Raw genomic sequence first — 17,202 nt, 5'->3', positions numbered from 1 at the left:
GACCCTATTGATTATCATGTTCATTTTTATTTTCTTTTTAATTTTTTTTATACTAATTGCTGTGGTGCACTCTGGACTGAGAGTACTATGTAGATAGCTATTCATATTTATTATTGTTATATTGTAGAAATGTGTGCATTGAAATGTCTGTAAAGTCTCGACTACATTGAAAATGAGGGTGACCTCAATTGTAATTTCGAGAATAAATAAAGGTTGATGATGATGATGATGATCGATCGCGCCAACGGGTTTCATACGAGAGTTAGATTCAGATTCAGATTAAGAGTTTTATTTGCCACATGGAATCATACAATCAGAGTTTCTTCATTACTGTAACTGAGGGGTACAATTCCCTGACTGTATTGTTAGATATGATATTTAATACCACTACCTCATGTACTTTAACTTCTGGCCACCCAGTACAAGATATAAGTATGATGAACACTTTCCCACCTGATGAAACGAATCCACACAAATGTACCAAATCGAAGGTTTAATACAGCAAAAGGTGTATACAACGATCACTTAATTACATTTATGATTTGAAATATGAAATATGCACTTTTATGGCAAATGAGTATTCGTAGGTAAATCAACATTGAATGTCCAATCTCTGGTTACGCAGGGAGTAAGTATACAACCTGGAATATTTAGGAAAACGATAGCGATGGTACTTAAATGATTATAGCTGGATACACTAAGGGGGGGGGGGAGTCCCGCTGGTTGTAAGACAGTAGGAGGGGGGGGTTAGAGAAGCCGCTGGCGGTATCCCATCTGGCCGACGGTGTCTTGGGAGAATCCAAAGTCTTGGACACGGTGCCCACAGAACCTCGGACCGCAGACGAATACAGCTGGACCCTCTGTGGACGGTATCTGCCGGTCCACAACGGAGAGACGTGAGGCGACCTCACGTGTAGAGCGCCGTCTCACCTGGAGTCCTCTCCGGGGGTAATTCCAACACTCCGCAGTGTTGGCCTTTATCCATGGAATAATCAAAGCACACAAAGCATAATCCAAGCCGTGGAAGGCTCGCCGTCGTCCGGGTAGAGTAATCCAATATACAGGTCCAGTCGCTCTTGGCCCGGAGCTCCTCGGATGCAATCACCACTAGGGGTCTGACCAGCCTGGTTAAGCGTCCAGATAACGTCAGGAACGATGGGGGTACTGATAACTTTAGAACTCTAACCGAACGATGCACCATACATAAATAGACTATTATTAGCTTAATAGAATACGTCCAACTCGACGGTATAGTGCCAAACTATGACTATTCAACTATTAATCTACACGATATCTCAATGCCTATTCTGGGCCAAGTAGGCCTTACTACACCGCACGTGCGTCGTGGGGAGGCTTTGCGTCTGTCACTCTGTTGGAGGGTAAAGAACTGGACTAAAAGAAAGTTCTACTTTACTTGCGCCATATATATATGCGCTATGAACAAATAGTACCATTCGTATTTCGCCCGACATATTACTGCGCGGAACCGGGGGTTGCCACGACATGTTAGGCGGCACGATTGAACTTGGACCTAGGGGTATGGCAACCTGGCGCCAGGTTCTCGTCCAATGGTAGAATGAAACTATTATGGGCTGTTTAGTAGAAACGGGGATATTCAATGCATATTGTACAAGGAATATACAGGGGATATCAAACGATATACAAATACAATTAAATATATATATATAAATAAATATACATATTCGGTTTAATCTGATCCTTCACAACAGCCGCCCCCTAATTAGTCCCACCTAATTAGCTAAGCAGAGACAGATTAACCGCACTGTCTACCACTCAAGGTCCGCTGTAAGGGTCAGTCAACTCACAAAGTCATAGGGTCATGGTCATCATCGATAGTATCTGGGAGTCGGGGCAGTTCTATGAGCCTCGCCACGGGACGTGTGTAAGTGCGCCCTTGGACGAGTACTTCAGCTGCTCGGACCTTGCCATCGGCACCGGTGATCACTTTGCTTACGCGGCCAGCCGGCCACATAGCTCTGGGTAGTGACTGGTCAATAATCATGACGACTGTTCCTTCTGTCAAATTGTCTCTCTCTTTTACCCACTTCTGGCGGGTCTGTAGAGACGGTAGGTAGTGAAGTAGGAAGCTGCTCCAAAACTTGTCCGCTAGTACTTGGCTGTACCTCCACATTCTTCGGCCGTTCGCTTCTTCAGGCCTGTACATTGTCTGGGGTAGCGCGGGGTCCAGCCGCCCCATTAGGAGTGTGTTGGGGGTGACTGGGTCGACATCTGCTACATCACTGGAGACGTAACCGAGGGGCTTTGAGTTCAATACTCCCTCGATCTCCGTGAGGACTGTCATTAGGACTTCCTCCGCCACAGTCTGGGCTCCGAGTACGGCGTACAGGGCTGTCTTTATAGAACGTACTTCTCGTTCCCAGGTTCCACCGAAGTGGGGTGCGTTCGGGGGATTAAACTGGAAGTCAATCTGGGCTGGAGCGAGGTGGGTCTTAAGTTCTGGGCCCATAGCTTGGAAGCTCTCTCTCAGCTCTCTTTCTCCGCCTTTGAAGTTGGTCCCGTGATCAGACAACAATGTAGACGGTTTTCCTTTCCGTGATGTGAATCTCCGGAAGGCCATAAGGAATGAGTCTGTGCTCATGGTCGGAAGGAGCTCGATATGTATCGCTCTGGTGGTCATGCATTTGAATACAATACCCCACCGCTTCTCGGTGCCTCTTCCTCTCTTTATATACAACGGGCCAAAGCAGTCCATGCCTGTGGAGTGGAATGGCTTGTCGCCGATTCGGAGGCGACAGGGGGGTAAGTCAGCCATCCGTGGTATGCTGGGCTGCGCGCGCCACTTACGGCAGTCTAGACAGGTTCGCTGGAAGCGCCGTACTGCTTCTCTCCCTTGCAATATCCAATAACGACGTCTGATCTCCGCGAAGACTCTCTCTGCTCCTGCGTGGTGTACATCCTCGTCGTATTTCTTTATGATCAGCTCTGTGACCTTGTGTCGGCTGTTCAAGACGATCGGGTACTTAATGTCATCTGGTAGATCGGGGGCTCTCCGCAGGCGACCACCCACTCTGATGAGATTATGGGCGTCACTCTCTGGTGCCAGGTGAATCAGTCTGCTATCTGACGGGACGGGGTTTCCTCCCTGTAGACAGTCTAGCTCATCGGGGAACGAGTCTCTCTGGGCTCGTTGTAGTAGAAGAAGTTCTGCTTCTTCGTAGTCAGCTGCTGACATGTCGGTGGTGGACTGAATCTCTGGGTGGTGCCGCAGGAATGTTCTTTGTTGCGCACTCTCTAGGGTAATGCAGTCATCTATGTTGGGGTCTGTGGAGGCGACAGTGCTCAGTCCACAGAACATAGGCTTCTTGTTCTCAGCCTCCTCGTTACTTGCTTCCCTCGGGGTGGGCGTAGGCCAATCTCCTTCCGGGAGCTTGAGGAATGCTGGTCCATCACTGTAGATGTTGCGACGGGTTAGGTCATCCAGGGACATTCCCCGGGTGATGACGTCAGCTGGGTTGTGTTTGGTGTCCACATACCGCCAGCTTGCTGCTTCTGTTAAATCTTGGATCTCGGTGACTCTGACTCCCACGAAGACCTTGTATCTGCATGAATCAGACTTGATCCATGTGAGTACTGTCGTGGAATCTGACCACAAGATTGTTCTATGCACCGGAATGGTGAGTTCACGTTGGATTAACGTGGCTAGATGCGCTCCTGCGAGGGCTGCGCAGAGCTCTAGACGTGGGATAGATTGTTGCTTACGTGGGGCTATTCTTGAGCGGGCCAGGATGAAAGCAGTGTGTATCTTTCCTCCCATCTCTTGGGCACGCAAGTAGGCCACCGACCCGTAGGCTACTTCGGAGGCGTCGCTGAAGACGTGTAGCTCAATCTCGCATGTCTCTGGCCTCACTGTGGGTGGGAAGTAGCTGCGGCGTATATTGACACCTGGGAGTGAGCGGAGTTCCGTCTCCCACTCTCTCCATGTTGAGGCAAGGTGTGCGGGTATTGGGTCGTCCCAGCCCTGGTCCTTGTCCCATAGTGCTCGTACAATCATCTTTGCCCTGGTGGTGTAAGGTAGAATACATCCCAACGGGTCATATTGTCTGGCGAGTGCTCGGTACACACTCTCTTGAGCGGGGTCTTTGGCTAGGCGCCGCTCTGTGTTCAGTAGATAGCGCTCCGTGGCGTCTTTCTTTGCGTGAAAGGTGGGCATTCCCTCTCGCCTCAGGAGTGGAGTTGCGTATCTCATCACTCCGCCGACTGTGACTCTCTTTGTCCCCTGCTCGAGTAGGTTGATGGCGTAAATGTCTTCTTTAGAGCGAATATCTTTCTTTTCGTTCTTAAAGGGCATTGTCTCTAGGGTCCATAGCCTCTCGACATGCTGCAGGAGAGTGGTGTCTTCTTCTGTCGTTCTGGAGTGGAAGCAGCTTGTGGCTGCTGTTCGGTTGAGAGATTTAGCGAGGGTGCCTTGGAGGGTCCACCCTAGGCGGGTCTCGACTGCTGCAAGACAGCCTCGGGGGCCTGTATGGACCCGGTCAATCGGGACTATGAGTTCTGCATGGTCGGAGCCTATCAACAGGGTCGGGGTAGCGCCGTCTATGAGCGGGATAGGTAATTGGCGCAGGTGCACATATTTATCCATCAACTTGGTGACAGGGTAGGTGTACTGCGATAGTCCTATTTCTTGGCTGGTGAAAGCATTTGTGATCTTGTACCGTCGCTCTGGCTGCCCGTTGGCTGCGATGGTGAAGGAGACATTCTCGCCCTTTATCGTCTTTAAATCTCTTCTTATTGTCCGAATCGTCATTTCGTTCTTGCTCCCCCGCAGTCCCAGCTGGGTCGCAGCGGAGGCGAGCAGAAGGGTCTTCTCTGACCCGTCATCAAGGACGGCGTAAGTGTCCATGACTTTATCTTGGTAGCTCAATGTCACACGGACTACCTTTAAGAGCACTTGGGCTCCGCTGCTGCTGGCGGGGTCAATGTACATGACACTTGCCTTGGTGCCGCTCCGTGGTGCAGGTATAGGCCGTCTTCCGTTACTATCGTGTAGTATATCTAGATGGGCTCCATCGCACCGGCTGCACCTTTTCTTTAGGCGGCATTCGGCTGCCATGTGGGGCCGTGCACATCGATAACAGCGCCGGTTGGACTTTATCCATTGACTCACTTCTTCTGCATTCATCTTTGTGAATGAGTCACATTGTGACAGCCAGTGTTCTTTCTCACAGTAGGGACACGCTATCTTCCACTTCTCTTTTCTCGAGGGGGTGCTGTGACTCTTACTGCTCGGTACTGACTCTGATTGGTGCATGACAGTCACCGATCTTCTTCCATCATTTATTCTCCTGGGTCCCTCTCTGGAGCTTGGCGTGCTCCGCCCGAAGGTGTCCAGTCGTAAGCTGCTGACCTCTCTCGCCAGGAAGTCGGCCAGATCAAGGAGGGATGGCTCGGGGCCGTCGGGATCCCGGTAATCCCTCTGCCGCCTAAAGCGCTCCTGTCTTGCGGGTGGCAGCTTCTCCAAAATCCTCTCGACGTTAGAGTTGGCGTATAGCTCATGCATGCCCTTCTCCCGTTGCGCTCCCAGCATCCCCACCAGGGACTGCACTTTGATTGACAGGTCGTCTAGTGAGCGATTGTCTGTGGCTGGGGGTAGGCGGTCAATATGCCTTATCTCCTGGATTACGTAATCCCATATACGTCCATATCTCTGATCCTCGCTACAGGCAGAGATTAAAACAATCAAAACCTGTAGTGCGGAGCTTCAGAGTGTGGTCCAGTGAGGCATGCGAATGTCTCCGCGCCTGGCTGGAGAGGGCAGGCTGTGACCAGGACTTTGTTGAGTGGGCGGGGCCTGAGGCTGGTAACAACTTGGATGACTACACTGACACTGTGACATCCTTCATCAGCCTCGGCGAGGAGGTGTGTGTCCCCCTCCGCACTAGGAAGATCTACAACAACAACAAACCCTGGTTTTCAGCCCAACTCAGGCGGCTGAGGTCGGAGAAGGAGGTGGCCAGGCTCAGTGGTGATGCTCATCGGTTCAGGCAGGCCAAGTACAAGTTCGCCAAAGAGGTGAGGGAGGCGAAACTTCGCTTCTCAGAGAAACTGCGGCAGCAGCTCTCTGAGGGGAATTCCTCCTCCGTTTGGAAAGGCCTCAAGACCATTACAAACTACAAGCCGAAGTCACCACAGGCGCCTGATAACCTCCCCCTGGCGAACGAGCTAAACACATTTTACTGTAGGTTTGAGAAAGAGGTTCCCCCCCGCCCTCTTCCTTCACCCACTCGGTCACAACCTCCATCCCCCCACCCCAGTGGGCCCCCCCCCCCCCACACATCCCCCCCCCCCCCCCTCTCTCTGTCAGTGTGAGAGAGGTGAAACGGCTGTTTTCCAGTCAGAATCCCCGGAAGGCGGCCGGCCCGGACTCTGTCTCCCCCTCTGCCCTGAAGCACTGCGCTGACCAGCTCGCACCGGTGTTTACCACCATTTTTAATGCATCGCTGGAGCTGTGTCACGTCCCAGCATGCTTCAAGGCCTCAACCATCATCCCCGTCCCCAAGAAGGCCAAGGTCACGGGCCTTAATGACTACAGACCTGTCGCCCTGACCTCTGTGGTCATGAAGGTCCTGGAGCGCTTTGTCCTGGCCCACCTGAAGCTCATCACAGATCCTGTGCTGGACCCGCTGCAGTTCGCGTACAGAGCCAACAGATCCACAGAGGATGCTGTGAACATGGCTCTGCACTACACGCTGGAACATCTGGACTACGCGGGCAACTATGTCAGGATCTTGTATGTGGACTTCAGCTCGGCCTTCAACACCATCCTTCCACCCATCCTGGAGCACCAGCTATCCCTGCTGCAGGTGCCGGCCTCCACTCGCAGGTGGATTACCGACTTCCTGTCCAACAGGTCTCAGCGGGTGAGGCTGGGGAAGAGCATTTCCAGCTCTAGGTCCACCAGCACCGGTTCCCCGCAGGGCTGCGTTCTTTCCCCACTACTGTTCTCCCTGTACACCAACAGCTGTGCCTCTCTACACCCCTCGGTCAAACTCCTGAAATTCGCTGACGACACCACCCTGGTGGGTCTCATCTCCAGGGGGGATGAGTCGGCCTACAGGAGGGAGATCGAGAGGCTGCAGAGCTGGTGCAGCTGCAACAACCTGGAGCTCAACGCTCAAAAGACAGTGGAGATGGTAGTGGATTTCAGGAAGAAAGCAGCCCTGCCCCCTCCCATCATACTGGGAGGCACTCAGGTGACCTCCGTGGAGTCATGCCGATTCCTCGGCATGACCATCTCCCGGGATTTGAAGTGGGAGCTTAACATCACGGGCCTGCTCAAGAAGGCCCAGGGGAGGATGTTCTTCCTCCGGCAGTTGAAGAAGTATAAACTGCCGAGGACCATGATGGCCCAATTCTACACGGCCATCATTGAGTCCATCCTCACCCACTCCATCATCTCCTGGTTCCCTGCTGCAGCGGCAAAAGATCTTGCCAAGCTGCAGCGGGTGATTCGCTCCGCGGAGAGGGTGATCGGCTGTCCCCTGCCCTCCCTCAGGTCCCTGCACGACTCCAGGGCGCTGAAGAGGGCGAGAAAGATCATGGCCGACCCATCCCACCCCGGTCACAGCCTCTTCACCCTGCTCCCCTCTGGGAGAAGGCTGAGGATCCCAAAGGCTGTGAAAGCTCGACACAGACTGAGCTTCTTCCCCTCAGCCGCCAGGCTGATCAATGCCTCAGGCCCCCCCCCCCCCCCCCTCGGTACCCCCCCCCCTCTGCCCCCAAGTGACACTGGCTAAATGACATTGACTGCACTGCACTAGTCCGTACTGGATCTCTGCACACTTCACTTTATATATATATATATGTATTTTATTTATTGATTAATCCCCCACTGCACTGTTTCGTTTCTTGTCTGTGTTGGTGTTTGTTTACTGTGAAAAAAGAAAAAATGCATACACTGTATTGCTGCAACAATTACCAATGTGTTTACACAAATGGCTCAATAAAGGAATCTGAATCTGAATCTGAATCTGAAAGGGCCGCTGTGTATGGAGTCGAAGAGGTAGCATAGGCTAGCGCTATATTGTGCGCTCGCGGTACTTTCAGGTGCTTCAGTAATATTGCATACTTGTGGCGTTCATCAGCGACATCCACCATCATTGTCTCTAAGCACATCCGGAGCTCCGTGTACTGTGCTCGACTCTCATAGGCGAAGTCTGGGAATGACGGTGTGGCATTGTATGACGCCGTGGATGGCTGATACATCGGCGAGCGTTGGGGGAGAGACCTCCTGGGCGAGTCCCCTCTTGCGCCTCGCTGTGGGCTGGTACTGGCAGGGTACCATGGCCCGCTGGTCCAGGTACTGTTCCTCGGGGCTGGTCGTGCGTCGTGCTCACCCGTGAATAGAGTCGGGGGTCTGTAGCGCAGCGCCGCGGGGGTATAGCCTGGACTGTATGGGACCTCCTGGTCCGGTGGAGTACTGTGCTGTCGTCGGGCTTGGTTCTCCTCTTCTCCCTTTTCTTCCTCTATCAGATCTTCCAGATCCTGTAATCGTTTATTTAGCTTCTCCGCAGTGTATGCCGCTCCTTCCTTGTAGCTGGGTCTCGCTTGGACCGGTATGGGAAGGGGGTCTGCGGGGGGTCTAGACTCGGTCTGTTGGTCAAGTTCAGGGTCGCTTGCTCGTTGTGGTGACGCTGCCCTTGACTGTTGTCTCGACGAGTTCCTTGAACCCCTGGCGGAGGGAGAGGGAGTTGTCCTTTTGATCAGCTGCTCTATTAGTTGCGCTTGTAGTCTGTCGCGCTCTGCGTCTCTTTGGGCACCGGCAGCGGCACGCTGGGCGTCGGCCCGGTCTCTTGCCATATTCTCTTCTGTCTGGAAGCGTCTCATCTCCAGGCGTGTGCGCTGTTCTTCGCTCCGTTGTTGCGCTTGGAGGTGTTCGCGCTCGCTGGTCGCCTGTGCTTGGAGACGTTCGCGCTCGCTAAGCGTCTGTGCTTGGAGCCGATCGCGTTCGGTAGAGGCTGTCAGGCTGACGAGGAACGCCTGTTGTAGTATCCTCTCCGCTTCGCTGGGGGAAGGCGGTTGTGGAGGTGAGCCGCTCCTGCGTGAGCCGCTCCTGGGGGTACTCGTTGGGGAGTCCTGGAGCTCTAGTTCCTCGGCGCTCTCCTCCTCTTCTTCCGTGCAGAGTTCTCTCTCTGTAGGGTTGTCTTCCTCCCGGGGCTGGTCGGGGACTACTTCTTGAGTAGTGGCGGAGGGTAAAGGCATGTCAATTCCCTCCTGGTCCCCACCGTGAGCTTGGTCAGTTACATTAGGACCTACTATGGCCTCTGTGGTCGGGGAAACCTGGTCGTTAAGGTCAGACATAATTTTACTTTCTACTTTTACCGCGTTTACCGTTTGTCGCAGGCTAGGTAGTTGACTGACAGTGTAAGCCTCTAAGTACTGAGGTGTCTGTCGTCTGCGCCGCGGGCGTTCTAGGTTAGGAGGATCGTTTCGTGGAGTGTTCATCATAGGCCATTTCGATATTAATAACACTATATTAATATTACACTAGTTACCCTCCGGCTCGAAGGACCAATTGTAACTGAGGGGTACAATTCCCTGACTGTATTGTTAGATATGATATTTAATACCACTACCTCATGTACTTTAACTTCTGGCCACCCAGTACAAGATATAAGTATGATGAACACTTTCCCACCTGATGAAACGAATCCACACAAATGTACCAAATCGAAGGTTTAATACAGCAAAAGGTGTATACAACGATCACTTAATTACATTTATGATTTGAAATATGAAATATGCACTTTTATGGCAAATGAGTATTCGTAGGTAAATCAACATTGAATGTCCAATCTCTGGTTACGCAGGGAGTAAGTATACAACCTGGAATATTTAGGAAAACGATAGCGATGGTACTTAAATGATTATAGCTGGATACACTAAGGGGGGGGGGGGGGTCCCGCTGGTTGTAAGACAGTAGGAGGGGGGGGTTAGAGAAGCCGCTGGCGGTATCCCATCTGGCCGACGGTGTCTTGGGAGAATCCAAAGTCTTGGACACGGTGCCCACAGAACCTCGGACCGCAGACGAATACAGCTGGACCCTCTGTGGACGGTATCTGCCGGTCCACAACGGAGAGACGTGAGGCGACCTCACGTGTAGAGCGCCGTCTCACCTGGAGTCCTCTCCGGGGGGTAATTCCAACACTCCGCAGTGTTGGCCTTTATCCATGGAATAATCAAAGCACACAAAGCATAATCCAAGCCGTGGAAGGCTCGCCGTCGTCCGGGTAGAGTAATCCAATATACAGGTCCAGTCGCTCTTGGCCCGGAGCTCCTCGGATGCAATCACCACTAGGGGTCTGACCAGCCTGGTTAAGCGTCCAGATAACGTCAGGAACGATGGGGGTACTGATAACTTTAGAACTCTAACCGAACGATGCACCATACATAAATAGACTATTATTAGCTTAATAGAATACGTCCAACTCGACGGTATAGTGCCAAACTATGACTATTCAACTATTAATCTACACGATATCTCAATGCCTATTCTGGGCCAAGTAGGCCTTACTACACCGCACGTGCGTCGTGGGGAGGCTTTGCGTCTGTCACTGTGTTGGAGGGTAAAGAACTGGACTAAAAGAAAGTTCTACTTTACTTGCGCCATATATATATGCGCTATGAACAAATAGTACCATTCGTATTTCGCCCGACATATTACTGCGCGGAACCGGGGGTTGCCACGACATGTTAGGCGGCACGATTGAACTTGGACCTAGGGGTATGGCAACCTGGCGCCAGGTTCTCGTCCAATGGTAGAATGAAACTATTATGGGCTGTTTAGTAGAAACGGGGATATTCAATGCATATTGTACAAGGAATATACAGGGGATATCAAACGATATACAAATACAATTAAATATATATATATAAATAAATATACATATTCGGTTTAATCTGATCCTTCACAACAATTACACAATCATAAATAACATTCCATGGACAAAAGGAGCAGGAAGAAGAATAAATCTTATAGTTACCTGCCCCTTATTCCTAAACTAAAAAAGTATTTTCTTAATGGTCGGTGTACAACCTAATTTATACAAATAATAATTTATACCATTATATAAATTAGTAAGTTTATAAATTATATAAGTTAGTATGCAAGTGAAGAGTAATTGTTGAAGATGAGAGGTGACCTCATGTAAATGTTGTTGGGACACATATATACGAGGTCAAATCTGTATTCATGTATTCAAATTCAATGGCCTTATAAACAGTCCCTTGAGCCTAGAGGTGGTTCAGTGGCTATAAGGCCTGTCCACCTGTCAAATCACATGTCACCCACAATCCTCAGATCCTGCCCCCGGGCCTGTGTCTATTGCCGACCCTCAGCCTGCCCTCCTCTGATCGTCTCGCTCTCTGTCTGGATAAAGTTATTACAGTAAAACCCACAAGAGAAGGGAAATGGTTGTTCGCTGACCCGGTATGAATAGGGCTGGCCACAGGGCTGACATTATCAGAGGTCTCCGTTGCCGGACTGCTGGGGATGAGAGAATCCTCGTCATACTCCTTTGGCAAGGGGATAGGGGTGTGCTGAGGAGGGAGAGAGAGGGGCGGGGTAGAGAGAGGGGGGTAGATAGAGAGGTGGGGGAGAGGGAGATAAAAAGAGGTGGGGAGAGCGTGAGAGAGAGAGAGAGAGAGAGAGAGGAGAGAGAGAGGAGGGAGAGAGGTGGGGGAGAGGTAGGGAGAGAGAGAGAACAAGAGAGAGGTGGGGGAAAGGTAGAGAGAGAGAGTGAGTGAGTGTGAGAGAGAGAGAGAGAGAGAGAGAGAGAGAGAGAGAGAGAGAGAGAGAGAGAGAGAGAGAGAGAGAGAGAGAGAGAGAGAGAGAGAGATAAAGAGGTGGGGGAGAGAGAGAGGTAGAGAGGTGGGGGTGAGGGTGAGAGAGTGAGAGAGGGTTGAGAGCAGGGGAGGGGGAGAGAGACAGAGGGGGAGGGGGAAAGAGAGGGAGGGAGAGAGAGGTGGGGCGAGAGAGAGGGAGGGAGATACAGGTAAAGAGGCAGAGAGAGAAAGGGGACAAAGTGAGAGAGAGAGAGAGAAAGAGAGACAGAGCGGGCAAATACTAATAAGATATGCCCTGCAAGACATTCTAGTAAATGAGAAGAGGATAGTGACGAGATGAATGAGATGAATGTCAATGTGGTGTACATCTATAAATATCTTACGCAAAAGACAATCAGGAGGACTAGAAGGGATAAAGATGCGAGCAATAACTAAATGTAATACATTGTCTGAACACAACAACGGCTAAGCCTACCTGATCCAGCAGAACAGTCTCTGGGGAAACACATGGGATTCTTGGAATCGCAGGCGAGTAGGGCCTGTAGGAGAGGAGAGGAGGTACGGGTTACCTTTCATTCATCGTTTTCCATGCCCTCCCTGACTGTCCGTTGGCCCTCCTTGGTAATGTGTGGCCCTTGGTAATGTGTGGCCCTTGGTAATGCGTGGCCCTTGGTAATGTGTGGCCCTTGGTAATGTGTGGCCCTTGGTAATGTGTGGCCCTTGGTAATGTGTGGCCCTTGGTAATGCATGGCCCTTGGTAATGCGTGGCCCTTGGTAATGCATGGCCCTTGGTAATGTGTGGCCCTTGGTAATGTGTGGCCCTTGGTAATGCGTGGCCCTTGGTAATGCATGGCCCTTGGTAATGCGTGGCTCTTGGTAATGCATGGCCCTTGGTAATGTGTGGCTCTTGGTAATGTGTGGCCCTTGGTAATGCATGGCCCTTGGTAATGCGTGGCTCTTGGTAATGCGTGGCTCTTGGTAATGTGTGGCCCTTGGTAATGCGTGGCCCTTGGTAATGTGTGGCTCTTGGTAATGTGTGGCCCTTGGTAATGTGTGGCCCTTGGTAATGCGTGGCCCTTGGTAATGCATGGCCCTTGGTAATGCATGGCCCTTGGTAATGTGTGGCCCTTGGTAATGTGTGGCCCTTGGTAATGTGTGGCCCTTGATAATGTGTGGCTCTTGGTAATGTGTGGCTCTTGGTAATGCGTGGCTCTTGGTAATGTGTGGCCCTTGGTAATGTGTGGCCCTTGGTAATGCGTGGCCCTTGGTAATGCATGGCCCTTGGTAATGCGTGGCCCTTGGTAATCTGTGGCTCTTGGTAATGCGTGGCTCTTGGTAATGTGTGGCTCTTGGTAATGCATGGCCCTTGATAATGTGTGGCTCTTGGTAATGCGTGGCCCTTGGTAATGTGTGGCCCTTGGTAATGTGTGGCTCTTGGTAATGCGTGGCTCTTGGTAATGCGTGGCCCTTGGTAATGCGTGGCTCTTGGTAATGCGTGGCTCTTGGTAATGCGTGGCCCTTGGTAATGCGTGGCTCTTGGTAATGCGTGGCTCTTGGTAATGCGTGGCCCTTGGTACTGTGTGGCCCTTGGTACTGTGTGGCCCTTGGTAATAAGTAGCGCCACCCGTCACACAAGTGGCCACTTTCAGAGCAGAGCAGAGGGTGAGCAGGGGAATTGAAATAGAGGCACTTTAGGTGGGTAACAGTGAAGTAATGAGTAATGACTGAGTCAAAAAATATAACTGATCGACGGTCGATTTTTGTCTAAGATTATTGGAATTATCCTGATATTGTTTATTTACTTACAAATGGACTGCATTTATATAGCGCTTTTATCCAAAGCGCTTTACAAGTCATGCCTCACATTCACCCATTCACACACCGACGGCGGAGGCAACCATGCAAGGTGCCGGCCTGCTCATCGGGAGCAGTTTCGGGGTTAAGTGTCTTGCTCAAGGACACGCTGCCGGGAGGAGCTGGAATCGAACCGGGAACCTTCAGATTACCAGACGACCGCTCTACCTCCTGAGCCACTGTCGCTTACAATTGTATACAGTTTGTTCAGCCATTGGTTCTCGCACAGGAAACCGAAAATGCGTCTCTGGGTGTATACATTGCTGTCGACTCGCTCCCTCGGCCCTTGAAGGGGTCGATCTCACAAAGTTCACTTGAGTTTTCCACCGGAACGGTACTTAAGATGGCAGCGGGGATTCCCCCCGAGGGGAAGTGCAGAGGAGAAGTCAGCGAGGGGGCCTGTTAAATGAAACGTAGCCTAAGACTAGAGTGGCGCTCAAGAGGGATGCGACACCCACACGACAAGCACACAGCAACCTGTAGACCCGCTGTGTCTGGAACCTTTAGGAGGAGACAGCTGATGCTCTTATCAAGTCCACTTTTGTGAACAACAAGTCAGCAGGAGGGGTACATCTCTGGCAGCTAAGGGTCAGTGTGGCATTGTTCGTCAAATAATGTCGAACTCGGGGCGGCTGAGTGGCGCAGTGGGCAAGGCGCTCGCCACTAATGCAGGAGATGCTGGTATCGAGCCCAGCTCTCGCCGTTGCTACCGGCTTGGCCGGCCGTCATACTAACACAATTGGCAAGTGTTAGAGGGTGGGAAAGCTGGTGGGTGGGGATTGGACGTTGTGGACAGCGACTCCTACAGGTCGGTTGGGTGACGCCGGTGCGGCGGAAACAGGAAGTATCGGGGGCAGCGTGAGCCTCCCACGCGTTACTCCTCGCCACTGAGAGTTTGAGCTGCTGCGGTGAAAAGATGCGACAGGCTGCCTCCTCGTGTACCGGAGGGGACACGTGATGCAAGGCTTCTGTCCTCACTACAGCCGACCAGTGGGAGGCATAGTCTAGCAACGTTCAAGACAGGGGAGGGAAGAATTGGAAATATGAAATTGGGATGGGAGAAAAATAGAAAATGGGGAGAAAAAGTGGATAAAAAAAAAAATAGTGTCGAACTCTGAGTGCATAGTAGTATATACATATTAGTATGATATGTAGTAGTATAAGTATAGTAGCATAGTAGTAATGTACATAATAGTAAAAGACAGTAAAGGTTAGTAATATTTTTTTTTATAATAATAATTTATTTCATTTCAGCTATTGTAGACTAATTTTAAATGTTGCGTAGTCAGAAGACCATGCATCATCATCATCCTAACTCACGTCTCCGTCGTAAATGTTACGGTCCTCACTAGTACTATAAACACCAATGGCTAAAACCTTGACCTCAATCAGCGCCGTCGTTCTTTGACAGGTTTGAAAGAAAATCGACCGACTTGTCAATGTCTCGTCGAGCCAAATGGGATATGAAATGCACACGTTACTATGGAAACAGACACACGCAGAAACCCCCCCTGCGGCGCGGCTTACGTGGTGCCCAGGCCGCCCTCAAAGTCTCGCATGGACTCTTCGGGGACAGGAAGTCGTCGTCCTGGTCCTTGAGGTCGTCCAGCTTCAGGTAGCGGCCACCGTCCATGCCCAGCAACTCATCACCTGCGGGCGACAAACAAACACGAGTCAGACGAGGGAGAGACGCGAGGGACAGGGGGGGGACAGGTCGGGGGGGGGAAAGGTGGGATAGGTGGTGAAGATCACAGAGAGAAAGAGGCATAGAGAGCGAGAGAGAGAGGGGATAGGAAGAGAAAAGAGAGAATCAAGAGAAGTTCTTCATCCCACCGCCATCTTCCCCTGTCCTCTGAGGACGCCACACATAGAGAACGGCCACCCAGACGCTGGTCCCAGCGGATGCAGTCAAACCAACACCGACACCCAGAGACCGATGGAGACCGATGGAGTGAAAGAGGATCGATAAAAGAGTAATTAAACGTAAAAAGAGTATTAAACGTGACTGAGGACACTGGATGGACGAAGCACCGCAAGGCACCTGGTAACATGGGCTGTAGTGAGCATGCCCCGTTATAGCAGATGACATCACACGTGTTGTTATGATGGTTGTTTTTCCTGCGCAGGAAGAATGCCTCTGTTATTCGGGGGAAGGTTGTTGTTATGACGGGGTTGTTATGACGGGGGTTGTTATGACGGGGTTGTTGTTATGACGGGGTTGTTATGACGGGGTCGTGTACACAGCCGCTGTGCGCGTGTCGCTGCTCGCTGAGTGGCTTCTCAGCTGGGGCCCCGGCCTGTGTGCAATTACGTTATTGATCAATTAAGCGGCAGGAGGCGGAAGCCAGCTCTCTGGGGTTTAGAAAGGGAAGCACAGCGAGAGGGAGCTACTGTATGTTCCACCTTAATGCTTTTGTTGACAATTGTTTCTTGGTCTTTTCTTTTTTTCTAATATCGGAGAAACTCTAGTCGCGTCATTGATGAGTCCACAGACGAGACGTACTGCACGCCGAACACTGGTCAACAGGAAAATGTCAAGACTAGGGATGTCCGATATTATCGGCCTACCGATATTATCGGCCGATATTGGCATTAAAATGTAATATGGGAAATTATCGGTATCGTTTATTTTTTTTATTATTATTATTTTTTTACATTTATTTAACTTTTATTACCCAGGCAAGCAAGTAAGAACAAATTCTTATTGTATTTATTGTCAAAAGTATGCATAATGTTGTGTTAATTCCACAACAAGAGATATGTAATGTTAATTACCTGAAATATTCTGTTTATTCCGTTATCCCCGGGGGGGGGGGGGGGGGGGCTGCATATATCGGTATCGGTTGATATCGGTATAGGAAATTAAGAGTTGACAATATCGGTATATCGGATATCGGTAAAAAAGCAATATCGAACATCCCTAGTCATGACCACATGCCAATGAAAAACGACACAGTTTTCACATTAAGCTTGAAGAGTGTGAGAGAGAGAGAGAGAGAGAGAGAGAGAAAAACAAAAGGGCCGTTATCACAGATGTGTCATAGCAGGATAATCACAGGTGCGGCTAATAACATTAATCATGTGGGTCCACATGGACGGTGCAAGTGTGCCGGAGAGACGGTACTATTTATCGTCAACGCTGGCCACTGGCACACTTGAATCGAGTGGACGCCTTGTTAATCGCTATTAGCCGCCTGCTGTGTTTACACTGCTGTGACACGTCTGTGAAAAGGGCGAGATAGAATGAGGAGAAAGACAGAGAAAGGGAGAGAAAGGAGAGAAAGAAGAGAGAAAGGTAAGGAGAACAAGTCATGTAGAGAGAGAGTGAATAGAGTAGAGGGGTAAAAGGACAAGAGGAGTCAATAGTAACTGATTAGAAAGACAATTAGCGACACACATATTGAGGGACATGGACAAAAGTGTGATTGCAATGAAGGCACAGTTCACTAGCCACTGGACGACTGCACAAAGAGATACAAAGCAGAGATACAGACACAGTCCTACCTAACGTAAGCTGGGCAACTC

At 50.7% G+C, this 17,202-nt stretch overlaps 1 protein-coding gene across 1 annotated transcript in view; it reads right to left on the bottom strand.

Annotated features, from left to right (window-relative positions):
- Positions 1–17,202, bottom strand: part of ank1b (ankyrin 1, erythrocytic b) — a gene marked incomplete at both ends in the record, with an annotated part of 83,435 nt that overhangs the window by 43,319 nt on the left and 22,914 nt on the right. The window contains 4 exon segments of the mRNA XM_084324849.1: positions 11,465–11,577; positions 12,299–12,362; positions 15,205–15,241; positions 15,244–15,327. Of these exon segments, the coding sequence (XP_084180975.1) occupies positions 11,465–11,577; positions 12,299–12,362; positions 15,205–15,241; positions 15,244–15,327 (298 nt within the window).

This window comes from Notolepis coatsorum, assembly GCF_963971535.1.
Source record: "Notolepis coatsorum genome assembly, chromosome: 11".
In the NCBI taxonomy this organism is placed as follows: Eukaryota; Metazoa; Chordata; class Actinopteri; order Aulopiformes; family Paralepididae; genus Notolepis; species Notolepis coatsorum.
This window is presented reverse-complemented; position numbering and strand designations above follow the sequence as displayed.